At 39.5% G+C, this 21,196-nt stretch overlaps 2 protein-coding genes across 4 annotated transcripts; both read left to right on the top strand.

Annotated features, from left to right (window-relative positions):
• The first annotated feature begins 1,020 nt into the window (after window positions 1-1,020).
• cbwd (COBW domain containing) lies at window positions 1,021-17,627 on the top strand. 3 transcript variants are annotated; one of them, XM_079689157.1, is made up of 16 exons: window positions 1,021-1,129; window positions 1,574-1,705; window positions 2,331-2,417; window positions 4,997-5,093; window positions 5,998-6,089; window positions 7,976-8,035; window positions 9,000-9,037; window positions 10,411-10,457; window positions 10,989-11,075; window positions 11,284-11,328; window positions 11,988-12,044; window positions 13,961-14,012; window positions 15,895-15,963; window positions 16,057-16,122; window positions 16,262-16,388; window positions 17,098-17,627. In XM_079689157.1, the coding sequence occupies exons 2-16, from the start codon at window positions 1,594-1,596 to the stop codon at window positions 17,169-17,171; spliced, it is 1,110 nt and encodes a 369-aa protein (XP_079545283.1). In that variant the 5' UTR covers window positions 1,021-1,129; window positions 1,574-1,593; the 3' UTR covers window positions 17,172-17,627. The 3 variants fall into 3 exon arrangements, with proteins under 3 accessions (XP_079545283.1, XP_079545282.1, XP_079545281.1); XM_079689156.1 differs by having other exon boundaries at window positions 1,037-1,183; window positions 1,546-1,705; XM_079689155.1 differs by having other exon boundaries at window positions 1,041-1,183.
• A 1,269-nt stretch (window positions 17,628-18,896) lies between these two features.
• Window positions 18,897-20,648, top strand: foxd5 (forkhead box D5). Its single transcript, XM_079690759.1, has one exon. The coding sequence runs from the start codon at window positions 19,383-19,385 to the stop codon at window positions 20,427-20,429; it is 1,047 nt and encodes a 348-aa protein (XP_079546885.1). The 5' UTR covers window positions 18,897-19,382; the 3' UTR covers window positions 20,430-20,648.
• The last annotated feature ends 548 nt before the right edge of the window (window positions 20,649-21,196 follow it).

Here is a 21,196-nt window from a genome sequence, read left to right as displayed (position 1 = left end):
AATGTGACAGACCTGTAATGTTCACGTCTTTCGTAAGCAGTAATGTTGTTCGTTAAAAAACTTTTTTCAGGAACTTTCCTGTTTTTTTTCTTTTAAAAAAAGTAGGTATTATTTAATGGCTAAATTATATAGGATTGTAACATGTATGCCTCTGTGTATGCCAAAGTACTTGTGGTTGGGGTTCCCTTTGTTTAGTTTTATATATACGTTTTTAATTTGTTTTTAATTATCTTTATTTAATTTAAACCTTTTTACTGAGAAAGGTTTTTGTTCACAATTTCCAACAAACATAAATAATGGCACAATAAGATAGTATACAGTATACTATGCTATATGGAGTCAGGCTAACATGAAACATTAATACATTTACACACACTGCAGATAAGACATGTTTATAGATATTGTGCAGCCCTTTTGATCTGAATATAACTTTAACAACAACATCCTCCGCAGGGAAACTGAAGTGTATTCATTCTTGGAATAGCCACGATGTAAATGACATGCACATCATTATAATGCTCTGTATTGCACTATTATTGTAAGAGAATGATTTAATTATTTTAACTTTCTTTGGTACATGGTATACTGAAGGCTACCCTGTTCTTTAAACAGGAAGCAGTTCTGTGGTACTATATTTGGATATATAGTTACACACGACAAAGGCTATTGATGTGACACAATAATACTACTACAGTGTCAACAAACGTAAAAGTGTTACAGGATTACTATGTTGTTAGTGTAAGGGTATTTCTGGTAGCCTGTATTTCCTTTATAAAGTTATACATCTGCTAAACGGGTTTATGTCGCCCTCTTCTGGTAGATACTTGTCATTACAAAAACATCCATCTGCTCAGCGAAACTGCAGCTGGGACGAAGGGAAACAAAACCTATGCGTATTGATTGTCAAGCGGCAATTGTTTATAATAACTATACTTATACAATGTTATTATTTAAAGTCTTATTCTGGTCCGGTAAAAAGCTTGTCCGTATATACATCCAGAAGTGTTTCGAGTCACGAGCGGTCACGAGTGCTGTGAATGAAAGCGGAACCATTGCCGCAGCTTCAGGAGTTGACGGAGCTTCTATTGTGTCGCACACTGTCAAAACGTAAAGCGACAGCATTGCAGAAGTGAGCATTTTGAATACAACTTTGAACATCTTCATCTATAACAAGAACTTTCGGGTAATGTTGTGTACTGCCTCTATAAATGAATGAAGGGTGGCTCATTTTGCTCTCGTGGCGCATATAAAAGGCAATTATGTCCACGTTGGATGTACTTAATCAGTAAACACACTCTTATGCTAACCGCTAATTATATGGCGAGAGAGTTGATATTATCTTAACGTTGTGTGTGTTGTTCAAACGTGTACAGATTTGTATCCATTATGAACTGATTTCAGGTCATTTGTCTTTTTATTTGTTGAATATTTGATACCATTCCTAAATGCAATCAGACTATTATCACAATGCATTTTTTTTACGTATATGGTCATTTTTGAAAGATAATTGTTTCCTCTGTTTTTTGTGTAATCCTATCAATGCAGTGATTTATAAAACGTGCTGATTCAACAGATCCAAACATAACTTCTGGTATGGACGGCATGGTGATAGAGGAGGAGGATGACTGCCCAGAGTTGGTGCCCATCGTCACCACGCTTGGTCCTGGAGAGCAGATCCCTGTCACCATCATCTCAGGATACCTCGGTGAGAGACTGCCTGTATGACACGGATTTAATAAGCTAGCAAAAGGTGTGTCTTAAAAACCTATCAGTCCATCCTCATAACAATCAAAATCCGCTTGGTCCTGGACCAGGGTTTCTCTTAACCTAATGATTAATTTGCTTCACACTTCCTCACCATTTTCATTTTTGTTTTGTTTTGGTGAAAGTATTTTTATTGTTGAAGGAGTAAGATATTTTAAACCCATTTTAACAAATATATTTTGATACATTTTACCAAAAATCCCATCCCATTATAAACCCTAACCTGTTGCACCATCATACATGTACAATGTGAGAGCACAGTCCTACGGCACGACATTTTATATTATGTCTCGTGATATATCATGTTTTTGTCATATTGATTGATTCAGAGTTCCTGCTGTGTATAGATATTTCCAGCATGTCAGAACATAATTTTAATAAGCATATGCCAATAAAACATAATTATGTGATATAATGGATGGTGATGTTCCATAGTGATCACAATTCGATAGATATTTGGAGGACATTTGGCCAATTTTGCTTTAGACAATTGCAGTCTATGTGCATTCCTAAATTGGAATACATTTTGTTATATCTCTTTATCGTTTCCATGTGTATCTCTGTAGGTGCTGGAAAGACGACACTCCTGAACTATATCCTAACGGAACAACACAACAAGCGGATTGCTGTCATACTAAATGAATTTGGAGAGGGTGAGCTAACAATGCCCTTTTAAATAAATCATAATTAGTAGAAATTATTTTGTTAGGGCTTAACAAAGATTGTAATGGCAATTTTAACTGTTCCAATGTCCTATATTCTTTGCCATTACTTCACAGGAGGGTTTAGAGTGATCCAGACGCAGACACAAACAGATGATTTCCAGTCTTTTGCTGCAGTTTATAATGATGTTTATTTAGCTTTACATACCAAGGTTTAATTACACTGTGTCAATAGTTGTGGTATGAGCATCTGCCGGGCTGGTGGAATCGGTGTGCTCTTCCTCCTGTGTCCTGTGTCCTCATCTTTCCTGTCACCTGTGACCCCTTTTATACACCCGGTGCAGCTAAACCCTGCCACCAAGTGTTCAAAATAGTATTGCTCTATAAATATAAATAAGGTAAACTGAGACACCAACAACACCCATATAATTGGTTTTAGTATGAAAAAAAAACAATTAACAATAAATAATAAAAGAGCTATGAAAAATAAAAATGGTGTGTTCTATGTGTTGGTATTTCATTCTTAATCATTTTTCTGTTTATTTTCCCTTATTTTAAGGGTCATCAGTCTTTGCTGTACTTTATGTCTCAGCCTCTTGGAGCAGACATATCGTGATTTGCAGTTCTTAGGTTGAAACAGTCGTGTTGCCATCCCGTCCAGCGCTGAGAGAACCTGTGGGTTACATTTTCACCCAATTCCAAACCTCTATTCCAGGACAGAAGACACATATTTCTTTGAGGACAATAAACCAAGTGAAGCTGGCAACCAGTCTTCACATTTCAAGTTTGGAATTATCTACTCTTGACAAAGACAATTTCAACCAACAACCTGATGTGTTCACACACAAGACCATGCCTGTTTCCAAGCACACCATTCCTGTTCAAGAGGACCTGACACAAAGGCCTTACTTGAAAGACAACAATATTCAAACAATTGACTCTGGCATTGACCTACTCATTGGGACAAATGCATCCAAGGTACTGGATCCTTGGGAGCTAGTCAACAGCCAGCGAGATGGACCATACGCTGTAAGGACCCTACTGGGGTGGGTGATCGATGGTCAACTGAGAACAAACAACATCATCAGGGATAAGAATGGCTGCCCTGTTGCTGCTGCTGTAAATCCAGTATCCATTGTAAACAAAGAAAATCCCAGCTTGCCCAACAACAAACACGTTACCGAGCAGCTCATCTGCGATTTTGCTGTTATGGTACCAGGGCACCGGCTGAATCCAAGTGACAGACCTGAAAAAGTGACTGACACATCAATGCAGGACCCTATAAGGAAAGGTTTGGAATTGGGTGAAAATGTAACCCACAGGTTCTCTCAGCGCTGGACGGGATGGCAACACGACTGTTTCAACCTAAGAACTGCAAATCACGATATGTCTGCTCCAAGAGGCTGAGACATAAAGTACAGCAAAGACTGATGACCCTTAAAATAAGGGAAAATAAACAGAAAAAATATTAAGAATGAAATACCAAAACATAGAACACACCATTTTTATTTTTCATAGATCCTTTATTATTTATTGTTAATTGTTTTTGTTTCATACTAAAGCCAATTAGGGGCCGGTGTGTAGGAGCCATTTTATGGGTGTTGTTGGTGTCTCAGTTTACCTTATTTATATTTATAGAGCAATACTGTTTTGAACACTTGGTGGCGGGGTTTAGCTGCACCGGGTGTATAAAAGGGGTCACAGGTGACAGGAAAGATGAGGACACAGGACACAGGAGGAAGAGCACACTGATTCCACCAGCCCGGCAGATGCTCATACCACAACTATTGACACAGTATAATTAAACCTTGGTATGTAAAGCTAAATAAACATCATTATAAACTGCAGAAAAAGACTGGAAATCATCTGTTTGTGTCTACGTCTGGATCACTCTAAACCCTCCTGTGAAGTAATGGCAAAGAATATAGGACATTGGAACAGTTAAATTTACATTGAGTGGAATCGGTGTGCTCTTCCTCCTGTGTCCTCATCTTTCCTGTCACCTGTGACCCCTTTTATACACTCGGTGCAGCTAAACCCCGCCACCAAGTGTTCAAAATAGTATTGCACTATAAATATAAATAAGGTAAACTGAGACACCAACAACACTCATAAAATGGCTCCTACAAAGATGTTGTGAACAAATATGTGTAATACACATGATGCTTTTGTTGTTATTCCCTCAGTTTACCACAAGAGGGCAGCATAGTAGCAACTTTGCCTAAACTGCAAACAGCTCATAGATTACTTTTATTACTAAGGATCCACAGTTCTGATACAAACTGGTACAGCAACAGGTGTGATATTTGCGACAACATATATTTTTAAATTGCATTCTTTCTTAGAGTATCATAACTTAGCGTTAATGTTGAATAAACAATGGGCTGGTTTGGCCAGTTTTCTATTTTGCTCAAAGTTGTTGAAGTGGTCAAAAAACCTGTATGTATACCGACCATTTCTGAAATAGCTATTCGTGCAAAAATAAATAGCGATATTGTATACCTGGTAGTTAGCCAATTTGTTATCAGCTAATTGTATTCTGATTTACCTTTCTCATCCTCCACCTGCAGGCAGCGCCCTGGAGAAGTCGCTCGCAGTGAGTCAGGCAGGAGAGCTGTACGAGGAGTGGCTGGAACTGAGAAACGGCTGCCTCTGCTGCTCTGTCAAGTATGTACAGTGACTAGAGTCTATTTGGAGTTTTTTTTAAATCAGAAATTAAAGATTGAACTTGTTGTTTCTTCTTTTGTTTCAAATATATTCATTCAGTTTGAATTCTTAAGCTAATGTCTGACCTTTTAACATACATTTATGAACTGCTAAGCTAATGAGTGCGTTATAATCAGGGCTGCACATAACTGGTGCGCAGGTTAGGAGCACCGGATCATTTGAAAAAAAGCGCATTTGCGCACCAACATTGAGAGAGAGAGATGAGAGAAGAGAGAGATAGGAAAGAGAGATGAGAGAGAGAGATATTTGCGAGTTGCGTAAGAACTGGTAAGATAGCAGGGTTTCCCACACATAGACTTTACTTGGCCGGGCCGCCCAGGTATATTAACAGCCGCCAAAGTATAATTCGCGAGCCATTTAGGTTTAATTTTTTTAATCCGTCCGCGTGCACGATGGTATCTGCGATCCCTCGCTCTACCCCTCGCTATCGCGTGAAGGGTCTGCTTTATGCACTCCGCACAGTATCCCTGCTGCGAGGCATACAGTGAACAGCGAACAGTTCATGAGCATGCTCACTAGCGTACCTCTCCCCCCCCCTGTTCATAAAGTCAAGTACCCCTCAAAAGGTCCGCTTTATTTCATTTTAAGGATGCGCACCAAACAACATCTCCAGGTGCTCCTTTGAGAACCAGGGCAAAAAAGTGATGTGCACCCCTGGTTATAATATTGTTTTTTGATTATTTTCTTGAGGTATAATATATCAAGAGACCAGTTCTTACAACTCAACCAATCTTTTCATTAGATTACAGTTTGTACTTGGTTGCTTATCTGTTTTGCTGACATTTTGTTCTAGAGTCCTACATAAGCCATTGTATTCATTATGGTCTTCTACCTAATGATTTAGGGACAATGGTCTTAAAGCCATCGAGAACCTAATGCAGAAGAAAGGAAAGTTTGACTACATCCTGCTGGAAACCACTGGACTCGCTGATCCAGGTACTACACATTCTGAGTTAAGTTAAAATGTGAGCATTTATCATACAAATCTCTATTTGATCATTAGATTAGCCGTATATCTTTTAAGCTCTGGCTGGCAGAGCAACTAGACATTTGTTTCCCTCCTGTTGAAAAGTCACTTTAAAGGTTCACTAAGAGGAGACTTGTGTCTTGTGTTGGCGAATGGGGGGTACAGCTACATCTGCTTAATGCAAAAAATGCAATGAGTAGGAAATACTTTTAAAAAGCTTTATAACACCTGAGGATTGGTATTAACAGTAGGGTGTGTTTCAGTGCCTCACGATTCAATTGGATTTTGATTTGTGGAGACCCCTTTTTATTCAGAATGGATTCCTGATTCAGAATATAGGGCTGCTAAATGTGGCATTAAAGTAGTAAAGTGTGTATAAGATTATGAGTATTTATTTTGTATAGGCTATAAATATATATTTGTAAAAGTTATATCAACTGATTGCAAATGAAAACACACAAAATAAAGTTGAATTCAATTAAAAGACAAACCTAAGACATAAGGTAAAAGTTACTCACGCCAAACTTTCACACATAAACACTTTTTTCTAAAACGTTCTTAATATTTATAATTTCTTAGTTACTACAAGCAATACAAGGTCAAGTTTCAGCACTCTTTATTAAAAAAACAATAGAGAGTGCTACCTCTTTCTCTTATCCACCAAGAACGACTTGACACTCCTGGTACACATACATATTTAAAGATGCCTCATAGATCCCTTTTTCTATGTATCTATCTTAATGAAGGATAAAGCCCTGGATATCTCTTCCAGAAGTGAAACATGTTTCCAACTCTAAGGACCAGGCTTGTGTAGCTGTGACAGGAGCATCCAAAGAGCCTATTTTCCTCAGGGCAGCCAGAAAACACTAGCTGTCCGTTCAGCTCTGAGCTCTGAATCAGGGAATCAATAGCGCTGTGACAACCGGGGTGTGTTGCTTAGTGACAGGTGTCAGGAGGTAGCGACACACACCACTCGGCCTCACAGACAGAACCAACAGAGCACGCTTAGACCGGGCTGTCCTCACTCCTCCGCCATGTCATTGGCTGAGACAGACTCGTTATTGACGAGGACAGGTCTGTCATTGGCTGTGGCTGTGCTGTCAATCATAAAGGCTCCCGAGGGATTCTCCTTTTTCTTTTTAGGAAGAGGGTGGATGAGTTATGTGAAACATGCCACTCAAAAACAGTGTTTTCATTACACATCTATCAAATATTTACAATGCTTTCTTATTCTCGGTTGGCAGTTTGACAAAAGTGCATTATGTGAACAAGCTGTGGCTGGCATGGTAACATAGGGTCTTATAAAAACCATATTCATAGGAAAATAGAAACAAACCAAATGTACCAGCAGGAGATTAACAATTGAAAGCTTCTGATATTGGTTGTTTCTGCTTCACAGAGCTCAGACAGCAGGAAGTGCACACAGTGTTTCGGACTTTAAACAGAAAAACTTAAATGTGGATCTAATTGAAAATAGTTTTTTCACTTTATGTCGTAATGATAAGATTATTCCTATTTCAATTATCAAGCGAAATGTAGCAAAAAATATATTATTGTGTAATATTTAATTTGCTGTCTTTTCAACCACAGTGAACCCCATGTAGCATCCCAGGGGACTGAATGTTTTTTCCTGTTCTCTTTATTTTTTTGAAGCCAAAATGGAAAAATAGAAAGATAACTTGCATTAGAGTAAATTACATTTACAAGAGGGAAAGCCAAGAAGGAAGAAGACAGTCTCTATTTACTTACGGAAAGAACCCCTTTCTGCCTGACATTTTTGAAAAAATGTAATTTGTATGTTTGTGTGCATTTCAGCCATTTACAATGTAACATGCCAGTTCGTATCCTCCTGCAGGAGCTGTGGCCTCCATGTTCTGGGTCGATGCAGAGCTTGGCAGTGACATCTATTTGGATGGTAAGATATTTACTATGACAGTGTCTTTGTCCACCATGCAGTACATTGGGTGGTGGGAATACTTTAAATCTACTTGTCTAGTGTTTTAAACATTACACCTAACATTAGTGGTTTTACTGGATTCAATTAAAGGTGGGGTAGGTAAGTTTGAGAAACCGGCTCGAGATACACTTTTTGTTATATTCCATGGAATGCTCTTAACATCCCGATAGCAATGAATATCTTAAGTGCTTTGACAAAAAAATCCATAAAAAATTCATCTGTGGAAGCCGTAGTACTGTAAAAAGCACGACCAATCATTTTAGCCGGCCCGGCTAAAATAACTGGATGGCCTACCTGCCTGTCAGCCTTCCATCTGTGAACAAACTTATCTCGTGCCCTCATTGGTCATGTGCGTGTGTGTTGGAGGAGGGGCTCTGTAAGGAAGTGGCAGATTTGTTCCGGCTGTGTATTTTCAAATTCTAGCGCACTCGAGCTGGTTTCTCCAAAATTACCTACCCCACCTTTAAGAAGAGAAGTACATTTAGGTGCTGCCATTTAAAACAATACATAATTAACACTTATATGTCAAATAGGTTCAAAATGTCTACTACTCAAATGTTATACTCCAGATCTAAACCAGCGGGGATGGTGCTTTCAAGGAAATTGCTCATTTTAAAACAGTTACAGCTCCAGCTATAGTCAAGCATTAAAGATATATTTCCTTGTCTAGTTTGTAGGAGGTGACATATTTTCTTGTTTGTATTTCTGTTTTTTTGTGTTGCATGAATGGCGTCTCTTTTCTCAACCCAAATACTCAGCTGTCTGCTCTGTTGTGACCAAAAGTGTACTTCAAGTAACTCAGAGAAAGTGCTTTAGACAAAAGGACAAAACTAAACCCCAAAAGGCAAATTGGACAAGGCTGCGCAGTTGTGGCTCTAAATTTGATTCTCTGATCACTTTATTTCTACTTTGTTCATTCTAGGCATTGTCACAGTCATCGACGCCAAGTATGGACTGAAGGTATGTGCAAAATGTTCAAGATGCTTCTTATTTATCAGCAAAAGTCCTCTTTTTAGTGCGGGAAAAAATCAAAAGAACATCTAACAACAACCTTTTTGAGAGTTGGTAAATGAGTGAAGACATTTATCAGGCAAAAATGCTCAACAGTTGCTCATAGCAGCTTCTCAAATGCATACAAAATGTAATATATTTGGACTTTGGACAGTGAGCCAGACATACCAAGCACTTTAAAGTTGTAGCCTTGGACTGTGGAACATTGCGAATGTAATAGTTTATTTAATTAATCCATTAATCAACACTGTATTCAGTATTGAAAACAATAATTTGTTGCAGCCCGACTTTTCTTGTTGCATTACATCGCCAGTATTATTTGCTGCTGAGCAATTTCTAAAAACCTTGTGCTTATTTTAACTTAAAATATAAGCTTTAAAACTAGTTTCTAGTGAGATAGTTTGTAAACCCCTAGTGCATAGCCACCACACACACACACACACACACACACACACACACACACACACACACACACACACACACACACACACACACACACACACACATCCTGCCCTCCCCGTGGTATATAAAAGAAACAGGACAAGTGACACCTAGATAATGGGCTCTAATTTGAAGGTGTCATACTCTGGGAGGTGACACATTTCTTAGCCTATAGGGGCTGTTCTGTCTTCTCATTGGAGAGTGGCAAGATAAAGGGAAGAATGACAGAAGGAAGGGGAGGATAACTGATAGTGAAAGAGTAATTGATATCAGAGATGCATGTGACCATTGTAATAGGACTGTCACATTCACTCACCTGCATTCCCCCTTCATCTGTCCCATAAAATCTCCATCTGTCCGAAGGGCTTCAAGTTAGCTCTAAACTTCCCACCCTCCGAAAGGCCTTTGTCTCTTGGTACAGAGGTTTTTAAATAAAAAAAGCAGGAACTGGCCATGCTATTATGTTTTTTTTAATACATTTGTGTCATTCATTCCTTCGGATATAAAGCGGTGGGGATGCATCTGGTGACAGATAAATGTCAGTGTGACACTCAGGGGTCATGATCCAGATTAACGCCTCCTGCTCTCTCTGTTATTACATATTAAACTGTTTTGGAAAATGCCGCCTGCATCCCTGGTGTAAGCCAAGACACAAGCAGAAAATGAAAAGGCGATCTCCTGTGGATTTGTGTTGAGAAAGTCTCTTAGTTTACAAAGATGAAAGATAAGTCATTCTTTTACCAATTTATTTGTCACCTTTTTTTCGGCTGTTGGCAAAAATCCCCAATGTTTTTTTTTGCCTAAAGTTTAAAATGTAGAAGTTGTCCTTTCATTTTCTGAATGCATTTGTGAGTTGTTGCCACCTGCTCTGCTTTCTCTAGCAACTAACAGAGGAGAAAGCAGATGGACTTGTCAATGAAGCAGCCAGGTATGTTTGCTCATGTTTCGTTTGAATAATTAGTTTGATAGTTCCTTTGTTTTCTTACAAAGAGAAATCACACTGCTTAAGGATTAAACTCACATGATATAACATTTTGAATACTGAACTTTATGCTGGTGCAAGCTTTACATGTGCTGTATGGACATGAAAGTGGTGATTTCTCGCTATTCCTACCAAATACTCAGTGTCCACCACACTCTCTCATAACGTGCTGTTGACCAGAGCCTTGCCGTCCGCCTGTCTGTCTCCCTGGACGTCTGTCTGTTTGTCTCTTCCAGCAGCTGTGTGCTGTTGTTGTTGAACAAATACCCTGATGAAGACAGACCAGTTGCATGACCCTTTGCATTCTTGGTCTTTGTTTGTGTTTTCACCTCTAAACTAAACAGCACTCAGCTCCCCACTGCCAGCCATGACAATACGTACACAGAGTATCTTCATTTGGTGTGATTCTTGATGTTTCTGTCCTGTAAATTGTGTCACTTTCCAAATAGAAACAATATTGTGTTAAATTATTTTTAGGCAGATTGCTGTGGCTGACCTCACCATCATCAACAAGACAGACCTGGTGAATGAGGAGGAACTTGCCCAAATACGAGAGGCGGTCAGGTCAGCTTCACAGACTTCTTGTATTCTCTTTTTGTTTAGGAGTATTCTGTTGATGTTATATTTGAGATCCTTATGTAACATTTGGAAACGGCACATTTTGCCTCCTTGACAAGGGCCTAAAACAAAGTGGTAGGGGCTTGGGGTAAAAGAAACTTGGTCCGTTCCGCCAATTATAAAAAGATTGAACTTTATTTCTCTTTCTCTTCAGGTCTGTTAATGGTCTTGTCAAGATTCTAGAGAGCCAGAAGTCGAGGTATGTTTTTCCGACCAAAGTAAGATTGTGTTTGGATATGGCTTTGTACCAGATTTCCTGCTTTGTTTGGTGTAACAGATGAACTCCACGTGCTGCTCCTGCTCAGATCTTCATATCAAAGTCAGGCGTGACATTGCTTAGGAAAACCCTGACACTCACACACACACACACACACACACACACACACACACACACACACACACACACACACACACACACACACACACACACACACACACACACACACACACACACACACGTACACAAACTGCTGCACCCTGAATAAACACCATACCTTCAATGGTGTTCAGTTACCCACAAATCTTTGCTCTTTGACCCTTGGTCTCAAGTAGACATGGTTGCATATGTGCGTGCCAACATGTGTGTGTATTGGCCTTATGTGTTAGCATCATGTTGTGTTATTGGTCCCAGGTAGCATCTGGCTAACACAAGCAGTGTGTATGAAAGGTCTGGGTGTGTTTCGGGTCTGATGTGCCCCCCCACAGAGTTCAGACCAGGGTGAACAGATGAAAGACGCCGTGCAGTGAGGGGTTAATCGGAAAAACATTCCCACAACTTTTAGCTTGAGCCAGTTCACCCGGTTAGCCTTGATGTTAGTTTATGCCAACATAACCTTATAACCAGATCTTCTTTCACAGGGTCGATCTTTCTGAAGTATTGGATCTGCACTCCTTCGACAGCACGAATGGAGCGCAGTGAGTTGGTTTTTAGCCCATTCAAGTTTTATGTACACAACATTTCTTTATTCAGAAAAATATATAATGGTTTGGTCAAGAAATGTACGACTAAAAACTGTAACTGTAATAAAAAGATATTTTTTGAGTGACAAAAACATAACAGCTGATAAGTAACATAACAAGTTTTAGGATCAATAACATTTGGTTAATTATATGGAACATTTTACAGCTTATATAAATACAGGAATGCCTTGACAGTGATGTTATAGTGACAGTGTTTATTAATTACAACATATTTCTTGAAAAAAGGCAAAAACCATATGATCAACTAACTTCAGAAGGAAGAGGAAGCAAAAAAGCAAAATAAGAAAAGGCACTTATATATTGTATTTACATTTTTTTAATATGACTACACTAAATGTGACAGAGAAAATGTGTTACAAATATCTAAGTAGCAGGACATGTCACAGCTGATATATTACATGTGTAGGTGCTCTCTAGGGGACAACATATTTAATTGCTATACTGTTTGAATATATTTTTGGCATTTCTACACTGAAACTTCTCGTTCACATACATACATAATGTGCTGATAATATGTAGAGTACCCAACGTGTTCTATTTCAAACTTACAGTAACGGATCAAGAACTTATTTGGACTGCATTGATAGCCTTTGTTGCTCTTCTGTCTGAACTGTGTACCCAGCAGTCTTTGATACTGTTGCTCATCATGTTTCCCTCTAATTAACACACTCTTTTATTGAGCAATCCCCTGTTACACCGCAGGGTGGTCATCATATTGTATTCCCTGCAGAATGTCATTCTCATGAATAGCGTCAGTGTTCATCCTTTCATGTGAATAAAACGGGCCGCGGTGTTAAAGCTCTCTTACATGCTCTCGGTCAGTGTCCCTGAGCCCAGCTGCAGAGGATTAGAGCTGTGTGTGTCCACTGGCTCCCGAGGAGTCCCCTTGTCCCAACAGATAGCTCCTTTCCCCCTGCCTTTGAGAGTCCAGGCCCCTCCTCCCCTCCATCCCACGCTGGCTGTTTGAAGCGGCCCCCCGCCGCTCCGCCTGTGTGGTACTAACAGCACACAGGGCTCAAGCTGCTGGACACAACATTTAGCCTCCTTGTGAGGTCAGGGAGAAGGGGGAGGATGAGGAGGTCTGATGGGTAGAAAAAGGCCAGTAGTTTGTTTGGGGGTGGTGGTTGGTGTTTTGTAGGATTTAATTGCCATTTCTAAAGTTTTCACAAGTCCATTCAGTGTTGTGTCATTAAGCACTGATACAGCTCCCAGTAGGGATTTCATTCTGTGAGACAAAACTCAAAGACAAAACTGTATAGACAAGCCGGAGAAGAAAAAGAACATTGTTACATGATCCCTCAATTTAACCAGTTAAGCCTCTGTGACATTAATTATCTTTTTTTCATGATAGACAGCAATGAACATCAGATAGAAAACACCAAATAAGTCATGTAATCCGTTTATGCCGCTTTAAAATAATTATTTTAGATTGTTATTTATGGAGCAGATATGATGGAATAAATGCTCAGACAATAACTAAACATTTAAAAATACCCCTAAGTGTCAGCAGCCATAATAGAGAGTAAAGAGATATGCAGGGATATTGAAGAATGATGATAATGTTAAATGTACTTAATTATTATGTCAACACATTTTTTAACAAATAATGTTAATTCAGCTCAGAAAATTATAAAAAAATGGAAATATCCCAAAATGTAGCTCTGAAATGTTCCACGTCGTCTAATGTGCAAAGATTAGCCTGGTGTTAGAGCTAACAGTTGTGATAAGATATGATATGGGCAAATGTAGTTAAGGTAATAAATTCAATGTAGTGATCTGTCCTTTCAGCTTGAAATAGTTTCTCATATTGGACCAAATAAATCATTTATTTGATCATTTCTCTCTTAAAGTCTGGCTGAGAGGCTCCAACTTGTGAAAGATTCAAGACCACATCTTGACAAGGTATTGTTTTCATTTTATTCATTGTCTGCCGAAACCTACCTCTATGCATGTCTTATATTTCTCCTTGTTTTGGTTGTTAATTTATTTCAACACATCATTTCCTACAGGATAAAGGGTATGCATTCTCCTGAGGCTAACATTGTGCCTTGCATTCCCCCAGGCTGTGACACTGTAGTGAAAACTCCCTCCCTGCTTTGGTTTTTGTGTTGAGATCCACTTGAGGCTTTTGATGTTTTCTTGTCCCACTGCAAATAGACCCAGTCTCGGTCCTACACAGCAACATAGACTTTCAGTAGACTGGGCAGATTGTGTTGGCTAGACTGGCTGCATGTTATGACTCGACACTTGTTTGATCTAAATCCAGATGTCATAAAATTCAGTACCTTGCTTAAGATTTTAATTAGAATTTAGATCTAAATTGGAAACCTCTTGTGTATCATTTTATATATTGTTCTTTTCATTGAAGATGTAAACAATGAAACATACTTATTCCAGGATTATTCCAGGATCATGCCATTTATCTTGATGTTTCATCTGGCTTAAGACCGAATGAGTGCTCGCAGCAATTAGGCCTCATCTTGTGCTTTATCCCCATGACCTTTTATCACAGGATGAGGAGAGATGAGGGTTGTTTGTGTGGGTAAATAACGGCATTGTTGTCTGTTTTCTCCAAGTTCCCTTTCCCGCATGAGGCTCAACCGTCCCTCAGACCCTCCCCCTTTCTCCCCCTTCCTCTTCCCCGTGTTGCTCTTTTCATGTAAATGAGAATGCTGTTTTTCTGTTGTTATACCAAATGACAAGGAAGTGTGTAACCTTATCACTTCAACACAAAAACCCCAAATATCTACAAAGTGCCCCTTTTAATGGTGTGTGTGTGTGTGTGTGTGTGTGTGTGTGTGTGTGTGTGTGTGTGTGTGTGTGTGTGTGTGTGTGTGTGTGTGTGTGTGTGTGTGTGTGTGTGTGTGTGTGTGTGTGTGTGTGTGTGTGTGTGTGTGTGTGTGTGTGTGTGTGTGTGTGTGTGTGTGTGTGTGTGTGTGTGTGTGTGTGTGTGTGTGTGTGTGTGTGTGTGTGTGTGTGTGTGTAGCAGATCAAGAGTGGTTTCAGGTGCCGAGTGGAGTTGTGGTTTTTGACACTATCATTGACAAAGTCATCAGCCGGGGCGTAAAAACACTTCTTTTGTTTAACGGTCATAATGACTTTGTAGGTTTCGGTAAACTGCAAATGGATGTTAAAGTATTTTAAATAAATACCATCAGTGAACTTTAACTCTGAATTACAGACTGCAAAAAAGAATCTCAACACGTAAAAGCAGTGTGTATAGCTGTCCAAGTATTTATCTTAGGTACATTTGTGCTACTTCACTTGGGCTTTTCCATTTTATTTTTATTTATACACTCCTACTCTCCTACATTTAAGTGGGAGATATTGTCCTACATAAAACACTTATATACAAATTTGTCAAAATTGTCTCCACCTTAACATTTAAATCTGCATTCATGATAATGAATCAAGGAAAGAATATGTATATTAATACATGACAAATATACACTTTGAATTGTCCATTGTGCCTAATGAGTACCTATTTTTCTTTAAATCTATTTATTGTTATTGGACTGATAATACGTATTTGCTTAAAGTCTGCTATTTTGAATTAGAGATAAATAAGTCCCTGCTGCATCAAAGCCTGCCTATCTGAATTTCCTTCTAATTTAATTTCACAAAAAGGGTAATTTATCTGTATCTCTTTGAAATTAAAATATAGAAATTAAGTTTCAGAAAGAAAGAAAAATATCTTCAAAACCATAAAATGTTCAAATGTGTCAATACAATTAGTTGTATATATTGGATTACACTTTCATGTTTTATTTAATGTCATCCTCAGAGTATTTTAACTGTGACGTTTGAAGTGGCTGGAGATCTCTGTGAGGACGCCTTAAACATTTTCATCCAGGTACCCTCCAGTTGGTATTTCTGTTGCCATTACTAATTAGCTCTCTCACAATGCAGCCCTCCGTAAAGTAAACACCCATTTTTACCGTTTCAGGAACTCCTTTGGGAAAAGATGTTTAAAAACAAAGAAGGGCAACCCATGACTGTCATTCGGTTGAAGGTACAGTAAGGCACAATAGTCTCCCCCGGTGCAGCAGTGATCAATAACTGCCCCTTTATTATCTGTGTTAATCAGTTCCAACCGCTTCATTTAGTTTCTGTTAATGTGTAACTCGTGACTTGTGACTTGTGTGTTTCAGGGTATAGTATCATTTGCAGGTAAAGCCCACCAAGTGATGCTGCAGGGGGTCCACGAGCTGTATGACCTGAATGAGACTCCCCAGCTCTGGGAGGAGAACCTGCGGATCAACAGACTGGTCTTTATAGGTGAAGACACACACACACACACACACACACGCACGCACGCACGCGCACACACACACACACACACACACACACACACACACACACACACACACACACACACACACACACACACACACACACTTTCACGTGTGCATCGTTACACATTTCTTACACACCACTTTTATTTAGAAATTCTCAGTTAACTTGTTTCTTGATTCTAGCATATATTTCAGTAAGTTATTGGCAAGCATGATAGTTTCATTTTATTGTTCCACAATTACTTAAAACATCCCAGTAAATTATCTGGTATAAATGATTTTAGAAAAATAAAGACAGTGTTCATTTGAGCCTTGTACTTTGTTCAACGTAGGTTAGCTTAACCTGTAAACATATACAACAATTACAAAAATGGAGGGGTTATGTTTCCAGTAAAACATGTCCCTGGGTATCTATTGACCTTTAATTTTGTAGAATCTCTGGAAATCAACAATTCAACTCAACACATGTAATTCAACGCTTAAATAACATTGACTTGTTCTTTTATATAGAAAATGTATTTGAAATGTTAAGGAAATTACAAACCCATAAAATAAAGCCTTACCCATTTTGTCTTTTGTGTTGTACTGCCTTGGGAAGTCCTCATGCCCACTTGAGTCTATTACTATAATACCTAAGTGTTCCTGTTTATGTGTAGCCGTGCTATATCAATGCTGATGTTTGTGTCCTGCAGGTCGGAACCTGGACAAGAACATTCTGCAGGAACAGTTCATTTCTAAAGTGTTGGAAGGAGCAAACGCAAATTAGCTACAAACTCTTTTCTCCTCTTTGCTTCGAAAACTGATGATTCTGAAGCAAATGTCGTGGCTTTGACCATCCATAATTCTTGGGCTGTGTTTGAGACTTTCACTCCTTTCCTACAAGAACCCGAGGTACGTCAGAGGACGGTTAATGTGACTGCAGTGATGAAAACAGTTTCACATTGGGGTAATCCGCCACTGCCTGCTTTAAAGCGACATAAACAGTGTGTATGTGTGTAGTGCTTTGTGGCACCCTCGCAACGTACACTTGACCACAAAAAGATGCAACAAAGGTTCATTTGGGTGATCAAATAGTTTATGAAGTTGAAAAGTGATGTACACACTCTATCATGGGTTATACAACACTGTACCTTGTAAACAAATAGGTCTGCTTACAATTCTGGCCTCTAACATCTTGTATTCTTAAATTATTATATATCAAAATAAAGTTGTTTTTTCTGAACATATTCTAAGTCTTTTCTGATCAACCTTAACACAATAAAGATTCAAGCTATTTGTAAAATGACTAGTTCTAGGTGACAACAGCAGACTATTAACATAACAACAGACACAAATTGCCTTTGTTTTAAAGTGGTAAGTTCACGATGATGCTCAACAGAGTGTGAAAAGGCTTTAAGAGCGTTAACATCTTAGCTTTTATTATCAAACTTTTACAGAGTTTTCAACTTCTGCATCCAATCAGCAAGCCTTGTTATTTTAACCCTTCTGACTCAAATATTGTATTGTAATATTAAGTTTTCCAAAAATGTGTATAATGTAGGTGTGGCTGTAATTATTATGCCTAAAAGGTTACCATGCAAACCTGTATTTTTTTCATGTACAGATAAACTGGTTGGTTCGTTTACTGTATTCAGCTTCCCCCTATAATGAGACCTTCATTAAAAACTATTCTTAATTTGTACCTATAATAATGTGGTTTTCTTGCAATTAGTACTTTCTAAGCATCAACTCTGCTTCACTTAAGACTAAATGTTGAATTTCAGATTGAATTAAGTTAGTGCTTGTGATACTTGACAAATCGCAGCCATTCGGGTATTTGTTACTTTGGGCTTTATTGGTATGCAGTCATGTGAGAGCCATCTCTCACACAGTAGGCGCAGTAAGGTGAGGAAATAGGTGGAGTTTTCACAACGTAGTCATTTGCAATGGAGATGGTTTAGCAGCACGGTTTTAGCACATATCCGCTATAGGACCGGTTTGCTTTGAGGATGGCTCAGCTCATTCATCCCGGTCGTAAAGCCGGGCTGAGCCCTGTAGCCCAGAGCGCAGCGTTCAGCTGAGCCGTTTCCTACTCGATTCTGATGCTGATGGCCTCGTTAAGGCGACTATTGCCTCTTTTCTCTCCTGCCTGCGGGACGCCTCACCACGGCCATTTTCATGGTCACACCACCCACGGGCATCCAGAGGTGGCAAACTAAACGAACCCGCGGGGGTTCCGAGGGGGAAACACTTTATTTCTTAGCGGCGGCTAGGCGTGGTGTTAAAATTCCCAAGAGCATCCAACCGCCGACTGTGATGCTGTACGACTTGTAATATCAGATGATTAAAATATCAGGAATTAACTTTAACATATTTTTAATGATTATTTTTTTGTATCATATAAATGATTGCATGCCCAACACAGAATGCCTATTCCGGACTCAAAGTGGCTTGAGCGATAAGTCAAAATAAAACTGTGGTGATTTTTATGTGTAAAGCCCATACTTATCGATGGTTATTTAGGCTGAAAAATTACATCAAAAGTAAGATTTCAGTAATTATTTGTAATATTGGACATTTAGTTGTGTGTTATGTAATTTCGTGATGGCACTCACTTTAAACGTTGGGCAATTTCAATAAAACACATGAGTGAAATAAGGAAATCTAAACATTGAGCTTTCTTAGGCCATATCCACTTCAAGACCCCCTAAGCCCCCCCACCTGTGTGATCGCATCCTCTGGCTCCCCGCGGCGAGGGGCTCCTCTGATAGGTCCAGAGGGTTAATGGGACTGGCCTGCAGGGCAGCAGTTTCCCCTCATATAAAGCCCTAGCCCTTCTTATCACAGCAAACAGCCAGTAAACAAGGTTTAAGGAAGAACCAAATGATACATGCGCTTTTACGCATGATCAGAGGCCTTTTGGTATTACGCACGGCGAAACATTAATGCAGCTTTGGCACAGAGTTTTTACGCGTTTTTGACCACTCTGCGTGTGAACATGACTCTCTCCGGTGAATTTGAGGCTCCACAACACCCTGCTTCGCTTCTAGAAGAGGATGAGATTGATATAGTGGGCGAGGACGAGCCTACCAGTGTCCGTATTTATAGAAACAAGTGCTCTACGGACCCTGGTTCCTCGGCTGAATCTGGTGCTGAATTTGACTCTTCCGAGCCAGATTCCTCGGGGGAAAGCGAGAACAGTTTCTGTGCAGACGCCCCGCTGTCCAGGAAAGCCCAGAGCAGCTCTGTGAAGCCTCCTTACTCCTACATCGCCCTCATCACCATGGCCATCCTGCAGAGCCCGGTCAAGAAGCTGACGCTCAGTGGCATCTGTGACTTCATCAGCAACAAGTTCCCCTACTACAAAGACAAGTTCCCTGCATGGCAGAACTCCATCCGGCACAACCTGTCCCTCAACGACTGTTTCATCAAGATCCCGAGGGAGCCCGGAAATCCGGGCAAAGGTAACTACTGGTCTCTGGACCCTGCCTCAGAGGACATGTTCGACAACGGCAGCTTCCTTCGACGCAGGAAGCGCTTCAAGAGAAACCAGCCCGAGTTTGGCAAAGACGGACTTATTTTTTACTCCAACTTGAACTGCTACCGGCCATACGGGCAACCGTATTGCGTACATGGCCAGGTAAGCCCCCCACCCGCTGCTCCTATCCGTTACATGCCTCTGCAGGAGGGCATTATGATGCCTCCCTCTTCCTATAACATTCTACCACAAACTTTGAACAGTCACGGGAACAGCAACGGGCCTAAAGACTTCAGAGCTCAGCTTTGCTCCACAGACCCTGCTGAGCCAAAGCCTCGCCTGCAGGCAAAATGCTCGTTCAGTATTGACAGCATCATGAGCAACCCCTCTCCTTTCAGTGCACAGAACCTGAATCCACCTCGCAGCTCTCTCGGGTACGGTCACCTGATGTCTGGCCCTGCTGCCCGTTTAGTCCCCACGCTGATGCAGGCTCCATTCTGTCCTCCTGCCATGCTGAGCAATGCTCCTTTGAGAAACGAGCACCTCAGACTCTCTTACCATCACTGAAGCCTTCACAGTGTCTGTGTGTTCGAGGCTTTCTGAAGACAAGTTGGTGTAGATTGTTTCTTAAAGAAATGTTTTAATTGCATGATATTTATGTGACAAAGTTATGTCTTAAATGAAATAATTGTTAATAAGATGGTTGGTAATATATTTGTGAGACATGCTGCAGTGGAAGGCGTTTTGTGTGTTTTTGTTATTAATTAACTTGTGAAAATAAATATCTGTAAAATATCTGATGTTTCATGCTCTTTTTTGGTTACTTAAAGCACTATTTTAGTTACATCATCATTGTTTGGGTCAGGCCAATGCCAAATATAAAAGTAAGAACAACAGTCTAATACATTTGAAAAGCCCATGATAAGCCCATGATAAGTATTGTTATAGGTAGTGAAAAATATATTGTATCTTCAGATGATGCATAAGCTGTCAATGTATGAAAGTTAAATTCTCTGACATAATTTCACATTATCTCCAAAATATTATATGTAATATAAGTCCAAACTCTCAATAATTCTATATTCTCCAAGTCAAATATATTCACTTATACTGTCATTTGTTATTGATATTTAAAGATGATTAAAATGGTCAAAAATCCTGGTTAAAACACAATCAGAATGTTGTTATGGAGTTTCAACTATTGAGATAACATCTTGAAAAAATTAACGTAAAACAACATTTCTAACCAGCAGTTTAAAAAGGGTCATGCCAGCTCTAAACTAAAGTCCCCAAGACACTTGTTGATTTAATAAAGAATAAGAGACTGTTTCTGC

Source organism: Notothenia rossii, assembly GCF_949606895.1.
Source record: "Notothenia rossii genome assembly, chromosome: 6".
In the NCBI taxonomy this organism is placed as follows: domain Eukaryota; kingdom Metazoa; phylum Chordata; class Actinopteri; order Perciformes; family Nototheniidae; genus Notothenia; species Notothenia rossii.
The sequence above is the reverse complement of the archived record's forward strand: the minus strand, read 5'-3'. Positions and strand labels throughout refer to the sequence as shown.

Coding starts and splice junctions, on each gene's coding strand:
- cbwd (XM_079689157.1), top strand. CDS start 1,594: ATGGACGGCATGGTGATAGAGGAGGAGGATGACTGCCCAGAGTTGGTG. Junction 5,094..5,997: donor TGCCTCTGCTGCTCTGTCAA/GTATGTACAGTG, acceptor CTAATGATTTAG/GGACAATGGTCTTAAAGCCA. Junction 12,045..13,960: donor GACAGCACGAATGGAGCGCA/GTGAGTTGGTTT, acceptor TCTCTCTTAAAG/TCTGGCTGAGAGGCTCCAAC.
- foxd5 (XM_079690759.1), top strand. CDS start 19,383: ATGACTCTCTCCGGTGAATTTGAGGCTCCACAACACCCTGCTTCGCTT.